Here is a 23,126-nt window from a genome sequence, read left to right as displayed (position 1 = left end):
TGGGCATGAGCTGGCTGCAGCTGGAGCTGGTGGGTGCATGGTTGTGTGGGAACATAGGGTGTATTACACTTACTCTCCTTTACTTTGGAAATTTCGGTGATAAAAAAGCATGTGTGTGTGCACACGTGTGTGCGCACGTGTGTGTGCATGTGTGTGCACGTATGCGTGTGTGCATGCAGGTGTGCATGTGTGTCTGTGTGTGCGTGTGTGTGCGCTTGCGTGCACATGTCTCCATGTGCATGTGTGCGTGCACATGTGTGTGTGTGTGCATGGGTGCATGCATGTGAACGTGTTTGTGTGTGCATGTGTGTCTGCGTGTGTGCGTATTGCATGTGTGCATGTGTGTCTGCGTGTGCACGTGTGCCTTGTGTGTGTGTGCGTGTCTGCATGTGCGTGTGTGCATGTGTGTGTGCACGTGTTTGTGTGTGTGCATGTGTGTCTGCGTGTGCGTATCTGCGTGTGTGCATGTGTGTGCATGTGCATGTGTGTCTTGTGTGTGTCTGCATGTGTGCGCGTCTGCATGTGCACGTGTGCATGTGTGTCTCTATGTGTGCACATGTGTGTGCATGTCTGCATGTGTGTGTGGCTGCATGTGCATGTGTGCGTGTGTATGTGTGTGCACGCACGTGTGTGTGCGTGCGCGTGTGCGCGTGTGTGTGTGCATGTGCGTGTATGTGTGTGCACATGTGTGCGTGCTCACGTGTGTGTGTGCGCGTGCGTGCGCTCCCAGAATCTGACTGTTTCTCAGCACCTCCACTGCCACCACCGTGGTCGAGCTAGTATTGTCTCTTGCCTGGACCATTGCAGTGCCTGCTAACGGGTGTCCTTACCTTCCCCCTGACCCCTCTAAAATCTCTTCTTGACAGAGCAGTCAGAGTGACCCTCAAAACCCTGCAAGGGCTCCCTCTCACTCAGAGTGAAGCCCCAAGTCTTTCTATAAACTAGAAAGCTCTTCGCAATGTGTCCCCCACCCCCATTCCTCTGTCAGACATGCCGACCTCCTCGCTGGTCCTCGAAAATGCCAGCAATGCTTCTGCCTCGGGACATCGGCACCTGCTCGCGGGGTGGGGCCTGCGATGCTCCCAACCCTTTCCTTAGCCATCTCTCCCTTCCTTCCGGGCTGCACTCGAAAGTCACCCTTGCAGGAAGGCCTTCTCAGACCTCACTATGCAAAACGTGACACACACACACACACGCACGCACACGCGCACACACGCGCGCACACACGCACACACACGCACACACACGCACGCACACACACACACGCACACACACACACGCACACGCACACGCACACGCGCACACACGCACACACACACACGCACACACACACACACGCACGCTCTTCACACCCTCCTTCCTTGCTCGCCTGTGCCCCTCAGCTTGTATCACCGTCTGTGTCGTGCTTACTTGCCTGTCCGCCCTGGTGGGAAGCTCTCTCGGCACCTGGCCCTGAGCAGGCGCCACCGCCGGCTGTGTCTTGGCACTGCCACTGCTCCCGGCTCCCTCCCCCACCCGTTGGCCTCCGCCGTCATCACTCATCTATTCGTGACATGTATCCCTTCTATGCCGTATCCCTTCTTTGCCGCTGCCCAGGGCCCGCCTTGGGCGGTTGTCTGGTTCACTGCTGGGTCCCTGTGCCTCGCTCAGGGCCGGTCCCCGCCGGCTCTCAGATGCGCGCTCACTGACCGCATGGCTGCCTCCTGGGGAGGCGAAGAAGAGGGCGGGAGAGCAGAGGCGAGGACTTTCCTTAGCGGGCTGGACGTTCGTGGCCAGTGGGAGAGGAAGCAAAAACATTCGCACAGGCAGAAACCTCCAGGAAGTTCAGCAGAAATGTAGAAGACAGGAATGTTCTATTGTCGAGGCATCAAGGAGGGAAGGACAGAAGTTGCAAGCGGGCGGGCCAGAGACAACCTGCAGAGGTGTGTGTTCCGCCAACACACTGCTTAAAATACATTTGGATTGACTGTCAAATCTGAAAAATCAGGACTGTCCTATTTCTCTCGAAAAGCTGGAGACCCGCTGGTGCTAGGCTGGCATGTCCGCCTTAGGGCTGCTGGCTGGAGCTGACCGGCTGCTCCTGTTAGAGGGGTGCATGCCCTCTGGTCCCCCACAGCCCCGTCCAGCGCCTCATTCTCTTGTTGCCTGCCTGACGCTTGTAGACGTTTGATCTGTGAGCTCTCTTTTGAAGAGTAAAGTGGATTTCTTCGAACCTAAGTGAGGAAATGCATCTCTTTAGGGCAAGCGAGTTGTTTGGCCAGGCTCTGGGAGTGTGGAGGGGGATCGAGGGGACCGAGGGAGCCCCCACATCACAGGGTGGGTCGGAGGAGCCTGGGAGGGGAAGACACTGAGGAAAAAAAAAAAGTGCTTATTGGAGAGATGCTTTGCAGGGACTGGCTCAGCCCATGAAAAGATTCACAAGTGTTATGGGCTCAGATGTGTCCCTCCAAATGACACGTTGGAGTCCCAAGCCCCAGGACCTCAGAATGTGACCTTGTTTGGAAATAGGGTCACTGCAGATGTCATTAGTTAAGTCAAGATGAGGTCCCGTTGGAGTAGGGTGGGCCCCAAATCCCATATGACAGGTGTCCTTACAAGAAGAGGAGACAGACACAGACACACACAGACAAGGCAGAGGCTGGAGTGGTGCAGCCGGAAGCCGAGGATCGGGCAGGAGGCGGGAGGCCGAGAGAGCCTGGCCCTTCACACCTTGCTTTCAGACGCAGAAGCTTCCAGAACTGTGAGCTGATAGACCTTGCTGTTTTCAGTCACCTCGTTTGTTTTCAGTTAGTCTGTTTATGGTGGAAAAACAATGTCTCACAAGATGATCACACCCTCGAGGGTCACACCTCCATGTGAGTTGTCACCGTAGAGGCAGGTGGGGAGGTGTTCATATTATGGAGTCAACAGTTTAGAGAACTTGAGGGGACCAGGTGGCCCTGTGGTGTGGTGCTCATTCATTTTTAAGGTATGAAGCTGAAAAGTGTTGTTTTTTTTTAGTTTGTGTTTGTTTGATTTTCCCTCTGACGGGGCGATGCAGTGCGCGCCCTTGTCATCTGCGATCCAGCAGGACAGCGGACCCGTCTGTTTCCACAGCTTCTCCTCGTGGCCACGTCCCCACCTCTGAAGTGTGGACTTGAACACGTCCTCCTGTTATTCTGCTTCTCAGGATCATTCACAGATGTGAATGACATATGAACAAGGCCTTGCTGTATGGTTAATAAGCCGGGAACCAGATGGAGCTGAGGCTTCAGGGTTCCGTTAGACATCTCTGTAAAGCTCTGAGGATTGAATTATATATATATTTTTTGTATCAAGATTATTCTCTTGCATTTGCCCACTGAACTGAGGCCTGCCGTCCACTCCTGGCTCTGCCCGCCGCAGCAGCTGTGGACGGAGTGACGCCTGCAGGACGGATGTTCGCGTCCACCTGTGAGGCTGGATTTGTCCTCGTGCAGGGAGCAGATCCATTTCCAGGAGGACTTCATAGACCCATAACACAGGGATGGCCCTAGTCGGTGGGCTTGGCATCGCCTCTGGGCAGAGGATGCGGTTCATCTCTCCGGGAGCAGATACGAGGACCAGAGAGGATGGCTCGTCCCCCTCATCTTCTGTCCTCCGAGCTGTGGGCTCGTGGAAGTGGGTCGTACCCGTCTGTGGGTCCCTAGGACATCCACCTCCTAATCCCCAGTTCCTGTTAACTTTCCCTTACGGGGAGAAAGGGGCTTTGCAGCTGTGATTGAGTTCAGGGCCTTGGGACGTGGAGGTCATCCTGAGTGATCTGGGTGGGCCGGGCGTACTCACAAGAGTCCTTAAGAGATGGGAGAGGGAGGCGGGAGCGGGGAGAGGGTGAGAAGTGAAGGCTGGAGCAGAGCAGAGTGACCCGACTGCCGGCTTTGATGAGGGGCCAGCGGGGCAGGGGCCACAGAAGCCTCTAGAAGCTGGAAAAGGCCGGGAAACAGATTCTCTCCCGGAGCTTCCAAAAGGAACACAGTCTTGCTGACACCCAGTGAAACCCTCTGCTCCTGCAGTTTGCCTTCGGATTCACTGCACGCAGACCTGGGGCACCCAGGAACCCAGCCTCCTGCTAGCAGGTCCCTGGGCGGGGGGTGGTCGGCACGTGCACAAGGAAGCCTCCAGTGGACAACACTCAGGAAGGAAGGCCCTCCCCAGCTGGCAACGATGACTCACTCCTGTTTCTGAGCATGTGGAGAGTGACAGGGCCAGGCCCAAGGCACCTGCTCCAGGCTCAAACCCAGCGCCTCTGGCCAGCCCCCAGGAAGCTGTGGGTGCTTCCGGAGAACAAGGTTTTCGTGGGGAGGTTTGAATCTGCTGCTTGGTGATTCGCTGATGGTGAAACCTCCACACCCATGACTGGGGGCCGAGCTATTGTCGCTGCGTTTTCTTTTTCGAGTGGGTGGGGAGCCGAGTGGAAGGCTGCGGCGAGTGTGAACTCCAACGGGAGACTCAGCTGATGTCTGTGATGTGTTTCTTCCCCAGCTCCGGAGGAGAAGGAGGTCATTAGAGGCCAGTATGGAAAGCTCACCGATGCCTATGGCTGCTTGGGGGAGCTCAGGGTGAAATCCGGTGAGTATCTCTCCCTCCCCACAGAGCCGCAGCTGTCAGGCGCCTATCAGCTGGGCAGAGCCGCTCCTGTGTCTGTTTGGAAAGACTGCTAGATTTAGACGTTTTATTTGAGCCGTTACGATCTTTTAAAATGTTTATTTTCCTGTGCTTGCACCTCATACTGGGAGGTCAGGTGAATGAAGCCCGGTTCTCACCTGTCTGTGCCACTCCCGGCCTTGGTGGAGAGAGAGCTCACCTTCATTATTTGCTCACCAGGACCTGAGTTTTTGCAGTGGGGGAGGCGGGGCTCTGCTTAGGGGGTTGTTTGTTGTTTACAAGGGATTTGTACTCTAGAAGAGGTGGGTGCCAGGGGTCCCAAAGCCCCTAGACAGGCTGGGTGTGTCTGGAGGGAGAGGTGCAGGGACCTAGCGGTGTTGGCAAGGAGAGAAAAAGCCACGAGGACCTGAGCATCAGATATGGGGTGGAGGGGTGTGGGTAGGTGTGAGCGAGATGAAAGGAAATTGTGTTCACAAAATGGGCCATGCGGTCTGACTTGAAAGGGCAAAGAGCTTATGGGGAAAAGTGGGCATCCTTGCTCAGTACGAGACTTGAGGGGCTGAGTGGTCAGCCCAGTTGAGATCGCAGCTGCCCCATGGGGCCACCGAGTCACCTCTGCACTCCCGGACCTCACGGGAGCCCCCGTGCACTCCTGGTTCTGCAGCCACTATGTCCTTCCTTCTGTCTCAGCTGCCCCGTTTGTGATGGCCCCACCCGGGGTCATCGATGACTTATGGGGCCAAGACCAGAGCATGGTTGACATTCCTGATTCTCGGTCCCGCTGGGTCAAAAAGGGAACGGCTGTGAGTTGAGCAGATTCGAGCGTGGTGGCTTTCCCAAACCAAGCACCTTCATCTCCACGTCTCCCTCAGCAGCTGTTTTCATGGATGGAGGACATTTCAAGCCGACAGCATAGCACTGTTTGCCATTACTTTTCTGGGTCTTTTGTTTTATGGGATGATTTTTCTTGAACTATGATGATGATGATGATGATGACATTGATCATTTCCAAACAGTGTTTAGGAAAAGCACTCCGTACCCACATGACAAAATGCATTTATTAATTGTCTGTTTTGTGCCAAGGACTAGGTAGTCATTATTTAATCCTACAAATAAGCCAGTGTGATAATGTATCTTCATCTGCATTCACCGTAAAGGAATGGGGTCACGGGGTTCACGGGGTTAAAGTAGCTTGCCTAAAGTAAAAAGCTCAGCCAGGACCGAAACCTGGGTCTAGCTGCCTCCAAACGCTTGCTTCTTTCCATGAAAATGTGCTGCTTGCTGTATTTCTCCCTACAGTGATCTTTCTGAAGTCACAAAAAAATTCCCGTGGCCCGTGCCTCAGTGGTGATGATGTGAAGATGACAGCTAAGCTTCCATCGTGCTTGCTCTGAGCTAGGGGATGTTTAAGTGTCATGACCGATCAGCTCAGCTCTCCCAGCAGCCTGTTAGGTACTGTTGCTGTCCTTTATGGATAAAAAGAGAAGCTCAGAAAGCCTACGCGCAGTGTCCCATCTATTCTGTGACACATGCTATTTTTTTACATTGTAACCTCCAGGCACTCAGGATGTGTTACAGTTGTTGGCAGCTTATGGTTACTTTTTTCTCATAAAAGAATGATCCGTTTCACATCTGAGGGTCTCCCGGATTCAGTGCAGTGCCGAAGCTTGCCCAAGGTCCGGCAGTTCTCAAGTGCGACCCAGGTTTTAAACTCTTCCCTTCTGACACCGGGGCGGGGGGCGCTGCTTTCATCTTCCAGGCCACTCTCTTCCTAAAGGGGCAGAAAGACTGAGCCTCTGGGGACAGGAAGAGCAGTGCCTTCCCCCACCTCCTGGGAAAAAGCATTTTTTTTCCCTGGGCTGTGATCTGAGGTCAGCTACAGGATGGGAAGGGTGGCAGCCCCCCAAGAAATATTGTCAGCAAGCAGGGTGTCTATGGGGAGCCTGGCCCAGGGGCCAGGGCAGGGAGTATGGGGAGAAGTGACCAACTCCTGCAGCTGCCTTAGGCAGGGCCCTCCCTGCTTCCTGCATCCAGTGCCCACCGGCCGGCCCTCCTCTGAGGACCGAGCAAGCACAGCCTCTGGTGCCCATGCAGAACCACCCGGGGAGGGCCGTGCCCTGGCCTAGAGGGCCAGCAGGTCACCAGACCCCATATCTGATGTCCTCTGGGAATACCCCCTGCCTGCTGGCCATAGTCACCCTCCAGGGTGGGCTGCAAAAGGCTCTCTGAGTGTAGTGAGGGTGAGTTTGGCTTTCAGAATGTCAGGATGATTCGGCCTTTTCAACCCATTTCCGAAAGTGCCCTGGAGTATCTGAAGGACGGAAGGATTCGGCCTTATAAACACCTTTTTCAAATCCCCTTTGGTTAAAATGAGAAGTGTTTGACTTTAACTCGATTTTCTTTTCCCACTGCAAGTCCCCGGCTTAGAACTAGGATCTGTTTTCTTTGTGGGGTTTTTGGTTTGTTTGTTTTTTTTTCCACCTGCTGAGGAGCATATTCCAACTTCAGGTCACTCCCAAAATGACCCTCCTGAGTGGGGGTGGGCCTCTCTTTTGCCTTTTTAAGGTTGAGGGTCTCTGAGACCTCTTCAGCCTCAACTCGGGGCAAATTGTTCCATTTCAGTCTACAGAAGTGAAAATAACCTGTTATATTAGAAATTAAGAAACATGCACAAACACTGCATAAAAGCTTTTATCTCAGGTTCCTAAGTTTTCATTGAAAGCTCAAATTCTCCCCTTCCTCCCGGAAATGCCAGCAGAAGGCGGGTAGAGCCCCCACAATTAGCAGGGGAGTTGGGCTTCCCAATAACTACACAATACAGAGCATAGAAAATGAGAGTATAGTAGTAAGAAGAATTTATCCCAATGATTATGGGGATTTAACTTGCTTTTAACCTAATCTCTCAAGGCTTCCCTGTTTCATAGCCTCAGGAGTTGAATAAATTGAGATCTCTAATAAATTGCGTCTCCTGGAGTCGTGCAGTGCACAGCCTGAGAAGCTGCGCGTGGCAGCCCTGAACGCTTTCCCCTAGACAGCCAGCCCCACTAGGTTCTAGCTCCAGCCCCACAGCAGACTGGCCTTCTGCGTTCATTTCATTTCTCTAGGGCCGTTTTCCCACCTGAAACACCAGGAAAACCGCCTCATGTCTATCTTACATAGTTCTTAAGAGAATTACATGAGGGAATGAACGTGGGTCCTGAGGAGAAGGAGGAGGGGGCCCCTGCAGAGGGTCCCTCTAGGAGAGCTGGGTGTGGGGTAAAGGGCGCAGGCTGAGGGCCTGCACGCTGTTGACTCCCGGCAGGCCGTTCTCCCGCACAGGTGGCTGAGGGCTGACCTCCGTGGGCCATCACTTTAGAATGAGAAGTCTCTGGACAGGGAAGTTTGACAGTCTTCTGAGATCCAGAGTATGCAGTGTCTCTAGCAAGTCTTGAAATGGCCGTCATCGGTCTTAAATAATTTATTTAATACCTATACCCAGTGGTGTGCTGGCAAATATTTGACATCCAGCTCTCTGGTGGGGGCGGAAAAAGGCCCTGATGTGTAGTGGTGTAAATATGCCGACCCCGGCTGACCTCAGGGGGCCATTGCAGAGCTGGGAAAAGCACACAGCTGGCTCTCGTGAGCAGAGGTGAGCGGCCAGCACCCCACAGCCTGCGCGCTCTGCTCTTCTGCAAGGGGAGGGTGAAGAGAGACTTGACACGGTGTCACGGGGGAAGAGAATTCTGAGCTCGTCAGTGGGGGGCGCAGGGGGTGCTCAGGGATCGTCTGGCCAAACTCGCCGCTCCCCAGTGCGAACGCCCAGCGTTCCTAAGTCCTTTGTTCACAGGCTTAAGTGTGAGAGTGTCCTGTGCAAGTGGGAGGGTAGATGAGACAGCAGCCCAGCCTGAGACAGGTAGGAACCTAGATGGGGGGAGAACTCAGAGCCTGAGCAAACACGGAGAAGGCCGGACCAGGAGAAGCAGGGGCCGCAGTGAGCGCAGGCCTAGCATTGTCCCTGAGTAGACAGCATTGTGTCTGCCATGATTCACCGCGATCCCAATGCCAGCCCCTCCCAGCCAGATGCCAGAGCAAGATAAGACATGGCCCGTCACTGCAGAGCTCAGGGCTATGGGGCCACCCTGGCCGGGAGGCGAGTTTCAAAGACGGCTTCTGGAGGGAAAGAACTTTCAAGGTGACACTGAGGTTTCGGAGTGTTGTTGTTCAGTCGTGGCAAAGTGTACAGGAAACCAGATTTACCATTGAAACCGGTTCTAAGTGTGCGGTTCAGAGGCGGGAAGGACATTGGCTGTTGTGCAGCCAGCCTTCTCCAGAACTTTCCATCTCCCCAAACTCTGCGCCCATCAAACACTAGACAGCGAGAAGCAGCTCTCCGTTCCCCACCGTCCGGTTCAGGCTGCAGGCAGAGTCGTCTGGACTGTGAGCCTCCAGCCCTCTGGAGGTGCGCGTGTGCGTGCGCGTGTGCACGTGTGTGCGTGCGTGTGTGCACATGTGTTTGCATGCGCATGCGTGTGAGAGAGAGTGTGTGGGTGTGCATACATCCCTTCTGGTTCTGGTGTGTGTGTTGGCCCCTGACCCTTTGCCTGCCTCCCTGCCACCTCACCTGACGCTGGCCAGCAATCTCTGACCTGGGCATCATCTTGCTTTGGCCAGAGCCCTGGAACAGAGCGTGTGAGCTGGAAGGGACATGGAAACGGCTGGTGCACCCCCCGCTGAGGCCCAGGCCCCGCAGACTGCTGGCAGCTGCAGAGCCCCGGCCCCGTCTCCCGAGGCCAAGGCAGGTCTGGGCCTGTCTCCACTTTGCCACCAGAGCTTTCTGGTTTCAGGCCCCTGCACGCCACCTCCACTAACGACTTCCGAGCAGCGCCCCAGGCCCAGTTCACTTCTTGGCTGTGAGAAACTGATCCTGCCTCACTAAAAACAAAGCCTCAGTCCCGCGTTCAAGGTGAACCTCAGAGGACACTTCTCACACACCTGGGCAGGCGAGTCCCATTGGCCTCACCTTTATCCCCTAGAGACACCCCTGTGGGGGCCACAGGCCAGTACCACCCCGACAGGTGGGCCAGGGGGGCAGTGACCTCCCAGCAGGCTGGTGCTAGGCTCAGACCTGGACTCTTTCCTCCAAAGCTATAGCACGTGGAGAGCACGCAAGGCTGTTGACAGGGTCTCACCGTCAGTGGGGTAACAGGAAGCCACCTGCTCGGCTGACAGGGCCGGGGCGGTGGGGGGGGCTGCCTTTGGAGGGGCTGCCTTTGGAGGGTTTGTGGCAGTTCTGGAGTCACGGGGGAAGCTGAGCACAGCTCACAGACATGGTTCATTCTGAGGAAAACCACGCCCCGGTACCCAGCTTCTCCCCATCACTGGTTCGCCTAAGAATGTGCCTGTGAGAAGCCGGCCCCTCACCTCTCTGTTCTGTCCACAGCCGCCTCTCTCCCGTCTCCTCCCATGTAGCGTCTTGCTTTGCCTTGGGGAGTGAATACCTCTAGGAGGTCAGACACGGGGACAGTTCAAAACGTAGTCGTGAGTAGTGCTGAGGAAGTCACTCACCTTAATGACTCAGTAACAAATCTGTATACAAGTCAGGTGATGGCCCATTGTCTGCTTTCCGCAAACCGAAGAACTTAATGAGGGTAGCGGCTGACATTGTGAACGGTGATTTCATTCACAGATCATTGTTAACTTTTTTAGCCCGGTAACCGAAGGACTTTGAAGTCTTGACTGACGTTGCTATAATGAAGCTTTTTCCAGGCCCATAGATTTATTGATGTGAACACGTTTTCTGAGTGTTTACATCCATCGAAATGAAAAACAGAGCTAGGATGGATACGGAATCTAGTGTTATTCTATCAACAGATAATATTTATCCATGGATATATGAACTAGAAATCCCGTCTGTCTCATTGAGATGCTTTTCCAACGCATCTTTTGTATATGTTAAATGATTATTTAGCAAAATGCTTTGTTTACATCATTTGGCTGATGGTGTACTCAAAATCAAACCAGAACAAGCTCTTCGTGAACTCTTTGGCCTTGAGCATCAAACTGCTGCACAATACGGCCAGGGTGATCAGCACAGGACATGGGAGCACAGAGTGTTATGTCGGGATAAGATTCTGGGGAGAAAGTGTAATAGAGTGAAAATCCCATGTGTTGAAGAAGAACTTGTTTGCATGTCCCTTTAAATAATAGATGGTGATGAGTATCGCGTCACGGTGGATTCTATCAGAGGCTGGTAAAGAGGCCTACGACAGTTTTATTTTTACATGTCAATATTGAGCATATGCTGGGAAATATATTACAACCGTTTAAACTAATGATGAAAACATTTGGTGTCGATTTAAAAACGAGCAAGAGGTCCCTTGATCAGCCAAGCTCTTAGAGAGACCACAAGCTGAAGCGATTGAAGACCCAAGGGCTAGACAGAGCCCGGGCCTAGGTGACACCCGTGCTGGTGTCTTGGGTCCCGTGCAGACAAGCCGTGGGCTTGGGCAGGCGAGTCAGCTTCCCTGGCAGACGGGCCCTCATGTGTGAAATGGCGATCCTTCTGCAAGGGTCTAGTTAAGGGCGCCGGGCCTGGAACCTGCCCTGGTCTGACCATCTGCCCAGGGTCCGAGTCTCAGCCCCCGTACCCCCATGTCACCTCCAGCAGGCTACTTAACCTCTCTGTGCCCCTGTCTCCTTTTTGATAAAATATGGCAAAAATGGCACCTCCCCCGAGGGGTCGCCAGGAGGAAGTTTGTGGACTGGTGCCTGGCACAGGGCAAGCTCCACCCTGAGAATCAGCTGTCATTAAAGTACCAGGTTCTGCGGCCGACACAGTGACTCATTCGCTCGCACTCCTCCTAAGCCCCTTGTCCCAAGACTCAGGAGCCCGAATTCTCTGTGGCGGTGGCCGTCCATTTGTTCTCGTTTATTTTAAGAGCCTTTTCACACCTGCTTACAGCACGCCCATCCCCAGCCTCCCCCCGCCCCCCCACCGGCCCGCCCTGCACAGGAAGTGCCTGCTGCCTTCACAGCAACCTGGGACTCTTGCCAGGGACGTGGTCCCCCCACGCAGAGCTGTGAGGAAGTGGTGCTAGGAATCAGCTTCACGTCTCCGATGGGGAGAGGGAAGTAAAATTTTCCATGCCTCTCCTTGAACCCGCTCCCCACAGAGTCTAATCTGGGGCTCACGGCTGAGCTCCGAGGGGTCCGACCTGGAGTCTGCTTCTCCCCACGCCGAGCCCGTCTGATGTCTGGGCACAGGCTGTGGGGATAGTGGCATTTGTGAGGCTCTAATATGAGGACCTCAACCCCACATGACCCCACCTGTCTTCCGGAAATGACAGCTGTCCCACTTAAGAAACTCAACCCCTGACACCTGTCACCATCTACGGCCTCGTTCTTAAGTGGTTTTAAAACAATTCCTTGGTAGTCTGATGGCAGAGGTGGGGTATGAGCCAGTGAGGGGACTGGACATTCCCCTCTCCCTCCACCCAGCAGGCGTGGTATGCGTGCTGACTTACTTGTTGAATGAAGGGATCTTTCATAAAAACCAGGCATTACCTGGCCCCACGCAGCATTCTCCTTCCTGGTTAGCGTGAGGGGGAGTCGCCCGGAGTGGGTGGTACTGCTGGACTCGGCCTTCTTAGGGGTCTTTTATCCGAGCATCGAGAGATTCAGGAGTGTTGACTGCATTGCAGCAGGTACTGACCACTGACCATCTGGAGTGGGTCTTTGGGAGACTATTGGAAAGGAGTGGCATGTGGACCAGAACCACACCCGCCCCTAAAGGCCAGTCAGTCTTGGGCCGTCTCCTGAAGCAGAGGAAGAGGGGTGCCGTCCCCACCGTCCCCAGAGCAGAGCATTGCCGTGCGCCTTGCTGACGCAGCACCTTTGCGAGCCAGGGGCTTTGTGGGAGGCCAGGGATGCAGAAGAGAGAGCGGCCATGGATGGAGTCCCTGGCAGGGGCGTCTCCTCCGGGCACAGGGCCAGCGGTGCTTTGGAGCCTTTCACGGGGGCAGGAGGCTTGAGCTGCTCTCCCGTTGGCTTGTTTAGGAAGAATTCCTCAAACTCTTGCCATGTGCAGTGCTGGGGCATAACATTGAAACAGAGCACTGCCCCCAAGGAACCCCCAGTCTTCTGGGGACACAGGTCGGGAAGGAGGGTGTTAGCTCTGTCTGTGACAAGGGCTGACAGATGCCGCTGGCACGGAGAAGGGACCACTAACCGTCTTGGGAAGGCAGGAAAGGCTCCTTGGAGGAGGTGCTGCTGAGCTGACCCCAAAGGGCGGAGTGCTCCTGGTAAGGGGGCCAGGCAGGAAGGTCCTGACCAGCATGTGGGAGGGCTGGGGCCACTGCAGAAGGTAGAGGCGGGGAAGGTGAGAGGGGTAGGGAGGGCTTGTGGGAGACCTTGTTGGGCAAACGGTTGGGGGGGTGTCCGGGGCAGAGGCAATGCCTTAAGGCTCAGGGGTGTGAAGGTATATGACACGTTTGAGGAGCTGCAGAGCACAGCCCGGGAGAGCTGCCGGACCCCGGGTGTCCGAACTTGGGGAGGAGTTTCCATTTCAGTCCTAGGGAAAGTGGGAGCCACAGAAGGATTTAAGTGGAGCGGGGTCTGTCGTCAGGTGGGTTTAGGAGGGCAGCCATGACAGCTTGGAGGACTGCCTTTAGTCTGGAGGCCCTGAGCCAGGCAGCGGCTGAGGATTCCTGGGAAGGGTGGGTCTGAGAGGCTCTGGGTGGCAGATATGGGGAGAAATAGGGGTCTGGGGAGACTCCAGGCCAGCAACTGTCAGACTTGACTCTGGCAGGCAGCAGGATCACCTGCGGCTTGTTAAAGCCCAGGTGTCCAGCCCTCGCCCAGAGGTCTGATTGGGCTGAGAATTTGCAGTTCTGACAAGCTCTCAGGTGGCGCTCCTGCTCCTGGGCCAAGCTCAGAACCAGGACTCTAGGCTGCGGGCTCCGGTGGCAGGGCGGATCCCCGAGACGCTGAGATTAGGAATGCGAGGTACCAGGGGAGGTACAGGAGCCAACAGGAAGTCACACAGCTGCAGCCAAAACTGGGCTGTTTGGGCCCCTCGCGACCACAGCTGCCCTGAAGTGAGTGGCCCACGGCGATCCTAAGCCCCTCTGTCTGATTATCGTTCCAGGTGGCGCGTCCCTGAGCTTCCTGGTTTTGGTGACAGGCTGCACTTCTGTGGGCAGAATTCCAGAGGCCGAAATCTACAAAATCACCGCCATCGACTTTTACCCGCTCCAGGAAGGGGCCAAGGAGGAGGACCGCCTCGCGGCCCTGAGGAAGGTCCTCAACTCGGGCGTCTTCTACTTCTCGTGGCCCAACGACGGGTCTCGCTTCGACCTCACCGTCCGGGCACAGAAGCAGGGTGATGACAGCTATGAGTGGGGGAACTCCTTCTTTTGGTGAGGCCCTGGCCCCATATCCCTTGCCCCCAGGTCACACGGCAGGCAGGTGCTGATTGGCATCTGTGTCCTTGATCACTTTGCATCATCCCCAGGGGCCTGGGTCACCTCTGAGAGCTGGGATCTGTGCCCGCTCACTCCCCGCATGGTGAGGGGAAGACTGACCCCGCATTCCCCACCCCTGGGGTCAAGGACAGTGTTCGAAGTGGACTCACGTGGCTTCAGGGAGGAAATCTGGGCCATCGGTAAAGAGCATGCGAGAGCCGCGTCCAGCAGGCGCTGCTGTGTGCCTGGGCTGGTGCTTCTGCCGTCTGCCCAGCAATCCTGCCTGCGCGCGGCGGACAGACGCTCACCACCCAGTTCCAGGCACTGTTCTAAGTTCTCCGCGGGTAGTAACTCATCCTCCTCGTAGGTCTCTATGCGGTGGGTCTGTTATTCCCATTTTACAGATAAGGAGTCTGAGGCTTCAACAAGGGAGGGATGTCGAACCCAGGCATTCTGGATGCAGATCCCAAACCAGCCCAGCAATGTCCCCATCCTAACAAGGTGATGTGCAGTAACATGTTAAGACATGTCCTGAAGCCCAGACAAAGGTGGCTGGGCTTCTGTATGTGTAGGGGCATGTGGGTGCTCCTTCACGGACACAGCTAGGTGGGTGACTCTATACATATGTAAATTACCTGTTGCCCTTTCCGAGCGCTGGAGGTGAGGACCCTCACGAGTCCTGTGAAAGGAGGACAGTGGTTAACATACACTAGCGCCCAGGCCTGGGTCGTCGGTGGTGCTGTCTCCCCAGGAGACGTGTGGGAGCGAGTCGGAAGCAGGAATGATGAAATCCTGCTGCAGAAATCGTCCCAGTGGACCTCATGTAACGGACGCTCTCAGAATTCCAGTGTCGGCCTTTGGGGCTACCCCAGTTTCCCAGCCCTAAGACAGGATTGGCGAGGTGCATTTATGCCCTTTCTTTGTGCCTGCCCCCTTTGCCCCAAAATAGGAAGCCAGAGTCTCCATCATCAGATACATGTTTTTTCCTGGGTGCTTTGGACCCCACCAAGGAACTGCCTGACTTCCGCTTGGAGGAAGGGGGCTCCGCCAATCCCTCCACGTGTCCTAGTGCGACCACCCCCAGATCCTTTCAGGTTCTCTGGGTTTCAGTTTTTCGGGCAATAATGTGCCCAAACTTTAGAACGCATGTGACTTTCTTGCTGATCTTGTTACAGCGGGTCTGATGCAGCAGGTCTGGGCTGGGGCCCAAGATTTGGCATTTCCAGCAAGGTGAAGATGGCGATGCCAATGCTGCTGGTTCGAGGACCCTACTCAGGGTCCCAGGTCCAGGGGACCGTGTTTCTGTGAATCCCTAGATCCACTTTGCAGGGACCAGCTGTGTACGTGCCCCTGAAGGCAGCAGAATGTAGGGACTGAGGACGCTTTGTGCTGAGGCTAGGTGTCCATTTCTAACCGGACTGTCAGGCAAGCAGAGGCAAGAGGTCCCAGATTCAGATGCTGTGACATTCCCTGGAAACACTGTAGGGCTGAAGGGGGTGCCTGGGACCTCTGGGTGCCCCAGCACCTATGTAATTGCCCTTCTCAGGCCTCCTCCTATCAGCTCTGTGGCTGGAGATTTGAAGCATGTAGAAAACAGAAAGTCCAAGCAGAGACTCACCAAGCAGAGGCTGCGAGGGCCTCAGATCCTCGGAGGCCCCAAGTGGACACCAGACTCTGTCTTGAGTTGGGAGGGGGGTGGTGACTCTGGAGAATGCCAGCCTGCTGGGTGTGGTGTTTGGGCTCAGGGCGGCACCCACAGAACTAGCCACATCAAGTCAGGCCAGCTGAGTGGTCACAGGCTTGATTGTCTAAACCCACCATTGGGGGTGCCACATTTTAGATCTAGGCCCACATCTGGTGTCAGATGAGGTCACCACTGAACGTGGCTGGTGAATAAGGGAGAGTGTACATCGGAGTGAAGTCATTTTTTTCCTGGCCGGTCACTGACCCCACCAATAATTGCTCCCCTGTACAAGCAAGGCCTGCAAGGGAACGCAAAGCTGTTTTCCTTTCTAGAACAGTCTCTTCCTCGGAGGGCGTGATCCTCCCACAGAGGGTCGGGCAAGTGTGATGCCAACAGGGTTGATTCAGAGTTGTCCATTTGGCAAAAGGTGCCTTCTTCTGACCCCTGGTGGTGGCCCTAGCTGTGTGGCTGGAATCGTCTGGAGTCTTTGTTTGACGCCATGTGCAAATTTAATCGTTACTAAAGCTAGTTTATCATCTGAAGTTTAAAGAGTGATGCTGAAGAGGGAAATAACGTTTTTGTAGTCTTCATGATCGTCCTTTCTTCATGTGGACAAGCGCTGTGGCTCTGAGAGCTCAGAAGCGGGTCCCACGTGGCCACTCCCTGAGGGGTCCTCAGTGCCCAGGCGGAAGTGGCCATGCTCACAGTCGAGGAGGCTGGCCTAAGAGCTGCCTATCTTTGAGGAAGGCTCCAGGGCAGGACCAGTGCTGCCTTTTTTAAACAATTAGGGCATTTGATCTAGAAATCCTTAGTATTCTACAGGAAGGAGTCTCCCGAGGGTTCCCGCCTCCCTGGAAACAAGGTAGGGGCCTCAGAACAGCACTGCTGGGAGCCGGAAGCAGCCCAAGGTGTCCAGGTGTCCACGTGCCCCCTCTGAGCCCTCCCTTCTCAGAGTAGCCACTTGCTCCGCTGTGGATGTTGGGAGGCTGAGTGAGTGGGAGATGAGAGGAGGGTGGGGCCGCGGTCAGGTGCAGCTGCCAAGGTAGGGTCTTCCCCAGGGGAGGCGCGGGGCCGGCCGGGCTGGGAGAAGAGACAGGCTCCCAGGTCCGTGCTGCCACGTCCAGGCTCCGGGTCTAGGGTGAGCATGCAGTCCAGTTCTCTGTGCCTCAGTTTCTTTATCTGCACAATGGGTGAATGAATGATAATACCTGTCACAACGTCGTTCCGAGGATGAAGTGAGTTAATCCATCCTGAAGTACTTAGAATGGTGCTGGGTGCACTTGATAAATGTTGGCCTTCATCCCCATCATTATGCTGGTCACCAGGGGTCTCCAGAGGCCCAGAACAATCCGCCAGGTATGGAAATACTGGCACTTTCCTTAAGTCTTATTTTTATCTCATCCTCTCTTATTCATTTGGGATTGCTTTGTAATTTATCTCATGGGCTATGTATATAATTTAAGCATGCCTATATTTAATATGATCGTTTTGATTATTATTTAATTACAAAACATGGTTAATTATTTTACTGATGGGGTTTCTGATTTTCGAATGTAGAGGCCAGGCAGGCGTCTAAAGTGGGGCTCCTCTGAAATTGCCGGGAAGGCTCGTGATGGGCTCGTGATGGGCTCAGGGTCCACGCTTTGCTTGCCTGCAATGGTACTGACACGGGGGTGGCTTTGGGAAAGGACTCCTTTCCCTTTGCTGCTGCGCGCGTCTCAGTGGCCTTGCTTGAGGTCTCTCAGAAGCCCGTGAGTGTCCCGTCCTGCGTGTCCCCAGTGGGCGCCGTGCGCATGCGCCTCCTATTAAGCGGGATGCTGCCCGCACAGGTGCTTCCTCGCTGCTTGCTTTGGGCGCAGTTTCCCGGAGGGTGCGAGGTGACCTGAGTCGCTGTGGCGCTCTGTTTTGCAGGAACCAGCTGTTGCACGTGCCCCTGAGGCAGCACCAGGTGAGCTGCTGTGACTGGCTGCTGAAGGTCATCTGCGGGGTGGTGGCCATCCGCACCGTGTACGCCTCGCACAAGCAGGCCAAGGTCTGCCTCATCTCCCGCATCAGCTGCGCACGCGCGGGCGCGCGCTTCCACACCCGCGGCGTGAACGACGATGGCCACGTGTCCAACTTCGTGGAGACGGAGCAGGTCAGTGCCCAGGCAGGCCTGGCCCGCGGTGGTTCAGAGGGGATGCACCCATGCAGACGCGTTTCTCTTTGGGGGTATTTGAGGCCATTGTGATGAGCATGGCTCCTTACTCCACCTGGAGAACAGAACTGGTCACCGCGGCTCTGCCTGCAAATGTGGCCTCTGGTTTGAGCGTGTATCGTTTTTGATTCACTTCTCATGCTGGGAAAATATTGCTTACCTGAGGTATTTGCAGCTCAAAAGAAGCAGGACTTTTTGCCATGATCGTGAAAGGTGGCGGTTATGCAGAGAGCATCTGAGGAGGGATGAACCAATAGGGTTTGAAAATCTTTTTAAGACAAAAGTAAGTAGACGGGTAATGGGAAGATGAGAGAAGAAGCAGTTCTTCTTCATTCTCGAGCACCTAGGGCTTCATCCTAGCAGCAAATCTTAGCACCTGGGCGTGAAATCTGCATGTTAAGCAGCTTTCAGCTGCTGCGGACTATAACCATCTGCTTAATTTCTCATTGATTTGTTTTCTAAATTCTGTTCTCATTCCCAGAGATGCTGTCTTACAACTGTTTTTCTTTCTTCTGTCTAACTTGCAATCTGGTGGATAGTGCCACCGTGTAGACTAACAGGTGGGATAAATTATAAGAAGGGAAAGCCCCGTGAAAGGCACAGGTGCAGTATGGCCGTGGGTATCGAGCTGCAAACACCTGTGTGTGTTTAGCGGCAATGTGGCTTTGCATTCCCTCCTTGCTGCAGCTGTGAGAGGGGTTTCCTACAAGGACTGTAGCCAGTTTAATTCAGCACAGATGGGAGCCTCCTCCTCTGTGTGAGCCGCCGCCCGCTTTCAGATGCCCAAAGGTCAGGCAGGTCGTCTTGGGTCAGACGCTGAGGGGGAGGATGTTGGAACGGGGACCTGAAGATGAGCAGCAAAGCCAGCTTCTTGCCTGTGACTTCTCACGCTGTCTGCTCTCCTGGGTACAGACGAGGCAGGTAAATAAAGATCTGGTTAAAGATGACAGAATGCGGCCCCCAGACGGAGGCTGCTTGCGTTTCTCTCGCTCTTCTCCGCACCACGAAAATTACTGTCTTTTGTTCTCATGCGCCACCTTCATTACCTCTTTCCATGCCAGTTTATCCACATGTCGTTAGCCTTTGAATCACCTCGTTAATTCAACAAATCTTTATTAGGTGGGCCGGGTGCTGTGCCAGGAACTAGGGGCCAAAGGTACAGAGCCTGTTTGTACAAATCCAGTTCCCAGAGCCCAGGGACCTGGTAACTGAGCCCGATTCCAGGGGCTTCCCCGGGCGGCCCTGGAGCAAGGCCCGCTTCGCCTCCGCCTGGCTGTCCGTCCACGCTCAGGCCGACGGTCCCTCTTTGGTGCTCCCTGGATTTTTGGATTTCAACCCGTTTTTTGTTTTTTGTTTTTTTTTAATTGAAGTCTCATCTATTGTATCTTATCAAGCACGTCGTTGGAAAATCAACTGCACATTACTGTTCTCTATTGGAAGACAGGCGTTTGCTCAGAAAACGTAAGAGGGCGGGAGGAGTTTCCTCTGGCGGCTGTAGCAGATTATAAACCGAAGTTTATAATCTCATAGTTCTGGACGCCAGAAATCCAAACTCCAGGCATGGCAGGGCCAGGCTTCCTCTGAAGGCTCTAGGGAGGACCCTTCCCTGCCCCTTCCAGCTCCTGGTGGCCCAGGTGGTGGCAACATCACTCCGGTTTCTGCCTCCTCCTCCATGTGAGTCCCCTTTTTACAAGTACATCAGTCATGTTGGATTAAGGGCCCACCCGACTCCAGCGTGACCCCGTCTTAACTAATTACATCTACACGGACTGTTCCCAAATAAGGCTGCATTCCAAAGTGCCGGGGGTTAGGGCTTCAACACGTCTTTTTGGGGGACACAAGTCAATCCATAACAAGGACATAATCCTGTGTTCAAATGCAGCGCATGAAGCTTTATGAAAATCTCTCTATTGTCTTTGCTTTTCTCATTTTCCTACAGACCAGGGGTGAGGTCTCTGTTCTGGGTACTTCACTGACATAGGCCTGGTGACTTGCCTTTGACTCCTGTGTGCCCAGTTTACTCGGGCTTGGAGATAGAGTCTTTGTCCCCTTTTACACCCTGTAGGCAGCCCAGCAAGGCCTTACAAATAGAAATGGCCTGTCCCTCTGGTTCCTGGGGCCCACACCCTGATGCTGTTTAAATGGCCTCCACTTGCCTCCCTTACCGGAAATGGGGAGGTATTTCTTGGCTCCTGCAGCCTTTGTGGCCGTCCTCCTCCCTATTTTCCCTCCCTTTTCCTCCTCTGGGCTCCGGGTCAGATGGCGCTGCTTCCTCTATGAAGCCCTCACCCTTACCTGGCTCTTAGGAGCAGCAGATGAGTTGACAGGCAGCCAGAACCCTGCCCCCATCTGTTCCAAATATGCTAGCCCCCAGAGACAGCATGCAGCTGCAAGCATGGCCCCTGCCTGAGACCAAGAGGTAGCAACGTGACCCCACAGTGATTTCCTTCCTACCAGACACATAACAGGGACGGAGGGTCATGGCCTCGCACCCAGAGCAGTTCTTTGTGGGGCACGTACATTTCAGGCTACTGCCGATGGGCCACATGCTCTTTGCTGTGGGAAATAGGAGTCCAGGCTGATTGACGCCAGCAGAGAGCCCCCCCCCAAACAGCATGCCCACCAGGGTATGTGGGAGAGAAGGTGACTCTCAGGGGAGGGGAGGAGTCAGTTCCCAGAGCCAATAACAGGGTGTCCTTATTGGCAACACGGGAGCAAACGCGGGGTCCCTAAGCCGAGTTTAATTGTGAGCCGGCCCAGTGGGGACTCAGCGGGAACAAGATGGATGAGCTGGCCTGGCAGGCAGGCGCTGTGCCCTCGGGGGATGCCTCCCACAGTCAGCGCCCAGCTGCACGGGGAAGACAGCAGGGCACGGGAGGGCACAGAGGGGCCTGTGTGCCAGGCGGGGACACATAGAGGGACAGGAAGCGCAGCTAGAGTCCAAGAGAGCATGCAGGCGTGTGCTTCCCTGGGAAAGCGTCCTGCTGAGGGACGCCCGGTGACACCCGTGGGACCCAGCGTGGCCCGGTGGGGGGATCAGCCCCTCCCCGCAGCCCACCCGGCCGTGTGCACTGCAGGGGCACCATCTCCTTCTCTGAAATGTCTCCCGAGGCGGGATGAGCAGAGATGGCTGACGGAGCAGCTGCTCCCAGAGGTGCAGGGACTCCGTGTCACCCACTCGTGCAGGAGTGCCACCGGCTCTGTCGGAAACGGGACGGTTTGTCACGCACTTTGGAGCAACAGAGCCGCTTAGGTTGATCTAAGCTGTTTTTTAACAAGAAAGTGTTTACGTGGAATACGTACTTACCATCGATCCTGGCACGTGGCAGCTGTGCCTCGCCCCCCGCCCCACCACTTGCCAAGGAAGGTGTGTTTTTTTTTTTTTCATTTTAGTTTTTTCACTTACAGTTGACGTTCAATATTATACTAGTTTCAGGTGTACAGCATAGCAGTTAGACATTTATATACCTTGCAAAGTGATCACCTCAGTAAATCTCGTACCCGCTCGACACCACGCGGTTATTGCAGCTTTGCTGACGGTATAAAGCAGTCACGGGGACGCGAAGTAGAGCACAGGGACTTCACGTCCCCTGACTGTTTCATAGCTGCCATTTGTACGTCTTCATCCCCTTTTGTTCACCCAGCCCCCCGACCCGCCTCCCATCAGTTTGTTCTGTTTGGCACCCGTCAGTTTGTTCTCTGTACCTATGAGTCCGGTTCTGTTTTGTTCGTTTATTTTATTAGATTCCGCATCTAAGTGAGATCACCGGGTTAAGTCGGGGGTTGGCGCCCGGGGAGGATGCTCAGCCCGCGGGCGTCGGCTGAGCTCGGGGAAGCGTGGACGCGCAGTGAGCACAAGGGGAACCGGCCTGCGACCCTGTCAGGTGCGGCCCGTCTGGGCCGCAGTGACCTGATGGCTTATCCCGCTCCCTCGAGTTTGTGGGAGGCGTGATTGTGAGTTCGGGGCCGGGACGGTGTCATGGGCAGGCTACGTGGGGAACTTGGTGCTGAGCCCACAGCAGGAAGGAGGCTCGGCTGGGGCAGCTCGGCTGTCTTGGTGGTTGTAGGTCACCTCTGGCCGGGGTCCCCTGCTGCAGAACGGAGACTCCTCAGACCCCAGCCCTGAGCCATGTGGGAGTGGAAGTCCTGAGGTTCATGCAGAAAGGCACCTGAGTGACTGCCGTGTGTCATCATTCTCAAGCAGACGACGACAGGACTAGACAAAGAGCAGCCTGGTTTCCTGCCAGGGGCTCTCGGCAGGCAGCCGGCTTCTCCTGGTGCTCTCCGTGCTCGGAGCCAGCAAAGGAGGTGCTGTTGGCACTGTGCGCTTCTGCCTTATTTTAACATTTTCCTGAGGGGAGCGAGCAGTCTTTCTCCTCCAAGGCAGGCTGTTTGTGGGAGGATTGTGTATGTGCACGCACAGTGTGTTTGTGCATTTTGTATGTGTGTGTGTGTGTGTGTGTGGCGTGCGCATGTGTGTTGTGCATATGTGTGTATGTGTGTGTTGTGTGTGCAGGTAGACACAGCATCTTAGTTTCCCTGGGAGGAAGCCTTGAGTCACACCCGGGGGGCTTGCTCTGTGGCCACGACTCACTATGCAGAAAAGCAAAACCTATAAAGTCCCCTCAGTCTACCAGCAAAAGGAAAAGCAGATACAGTGCTGACTGCTGAAGGGAAGCCCCCGATGTGCCCAGGGAGGTCAGGGCGACTCTGTCCATCTTCCCAGGAACCAGACTCGAAAGGGCTGGTTTATAAACACCTCATCCGGAAATAGAAGTTCAGCAAAAAGGCTCTCGGATGAGAGCGCATCCACCCTGCCGTGAGTCTTCCTCTGTCCCTTTCTCTTCGTGGTGGTTGGGTTTCTGCTCCCAGAGCTCTGTGAAAGGGGCTGCTCAGAGTTGCCAAGTCGAGGGGGGGTCCCAGGTTGGTCTGGCCGGGCCACCACACTGTCACAGTGGACGCCCTCCTTCCTGGAACACTCTGCTGCTCTGTGTCACCCTCCAACGTCTTCTCTGTCCTGTCCTGGGGTCCCTCTTTCCCCAGCCTCAACCCTGGCACCCCCGTGCTCTGATCCTACCCAGCCTCTCTCTGTCCGCAGAGCCTCACCCACACTCACGGGGCAGCACTTTCCTGGCCTGAGGAGACCACACTCCCTCATTTATCCCCGCCCCCCGTGACCAGG

At 55.0% G+C, this 23,126-nt stretch overlaps 1 protein-coding gene across 1 annotated transcript in view; it reads left to right on the top strand.

The window, feature by feature from the left end:
• The window catches only part of SYNJ2 (synaptojanin 2), a 91,127-nt gene that overhangs the window by 17,691 nt on the left and 50,310 nt on the right, over nucleotides 1-23,126 (top strand). Inside the window, 3 exon segments of the mRNA XM_023521103.1 lie at nucleotides 4,501-4,587; nucleotides 13,748-14,018; nucleotides 17,659-17,884. Of these exon segments, the coding sequence (XP_023376871.1) occupies nucleotides 4,501-4,587; nucleotides 13,748-14,018; nucleotides 17,659-17,884 (584 nt within the window).

This window comes from Pteropus vampyrus, unplaced genomic scaffold, assembly GCF_000151845.1.
Source record: "Pteropus vampyrus isolate Shadow unplaced genomic scaffold, Pvam_2.0 Scaffold292, whole genome shotgun sequence".
Lineage (NCBI taxonomy): Eukaryota > Metazoa > Chordata > Mammalia > Chiroptera > Pteropodidae > Pteropus > Pteropus vampyrus.
The sequence above is the reverse complement of the archived record's forward strand: the minus strand, read 5'-3'. Positions and strand labels throughout refer to the sequence as shown.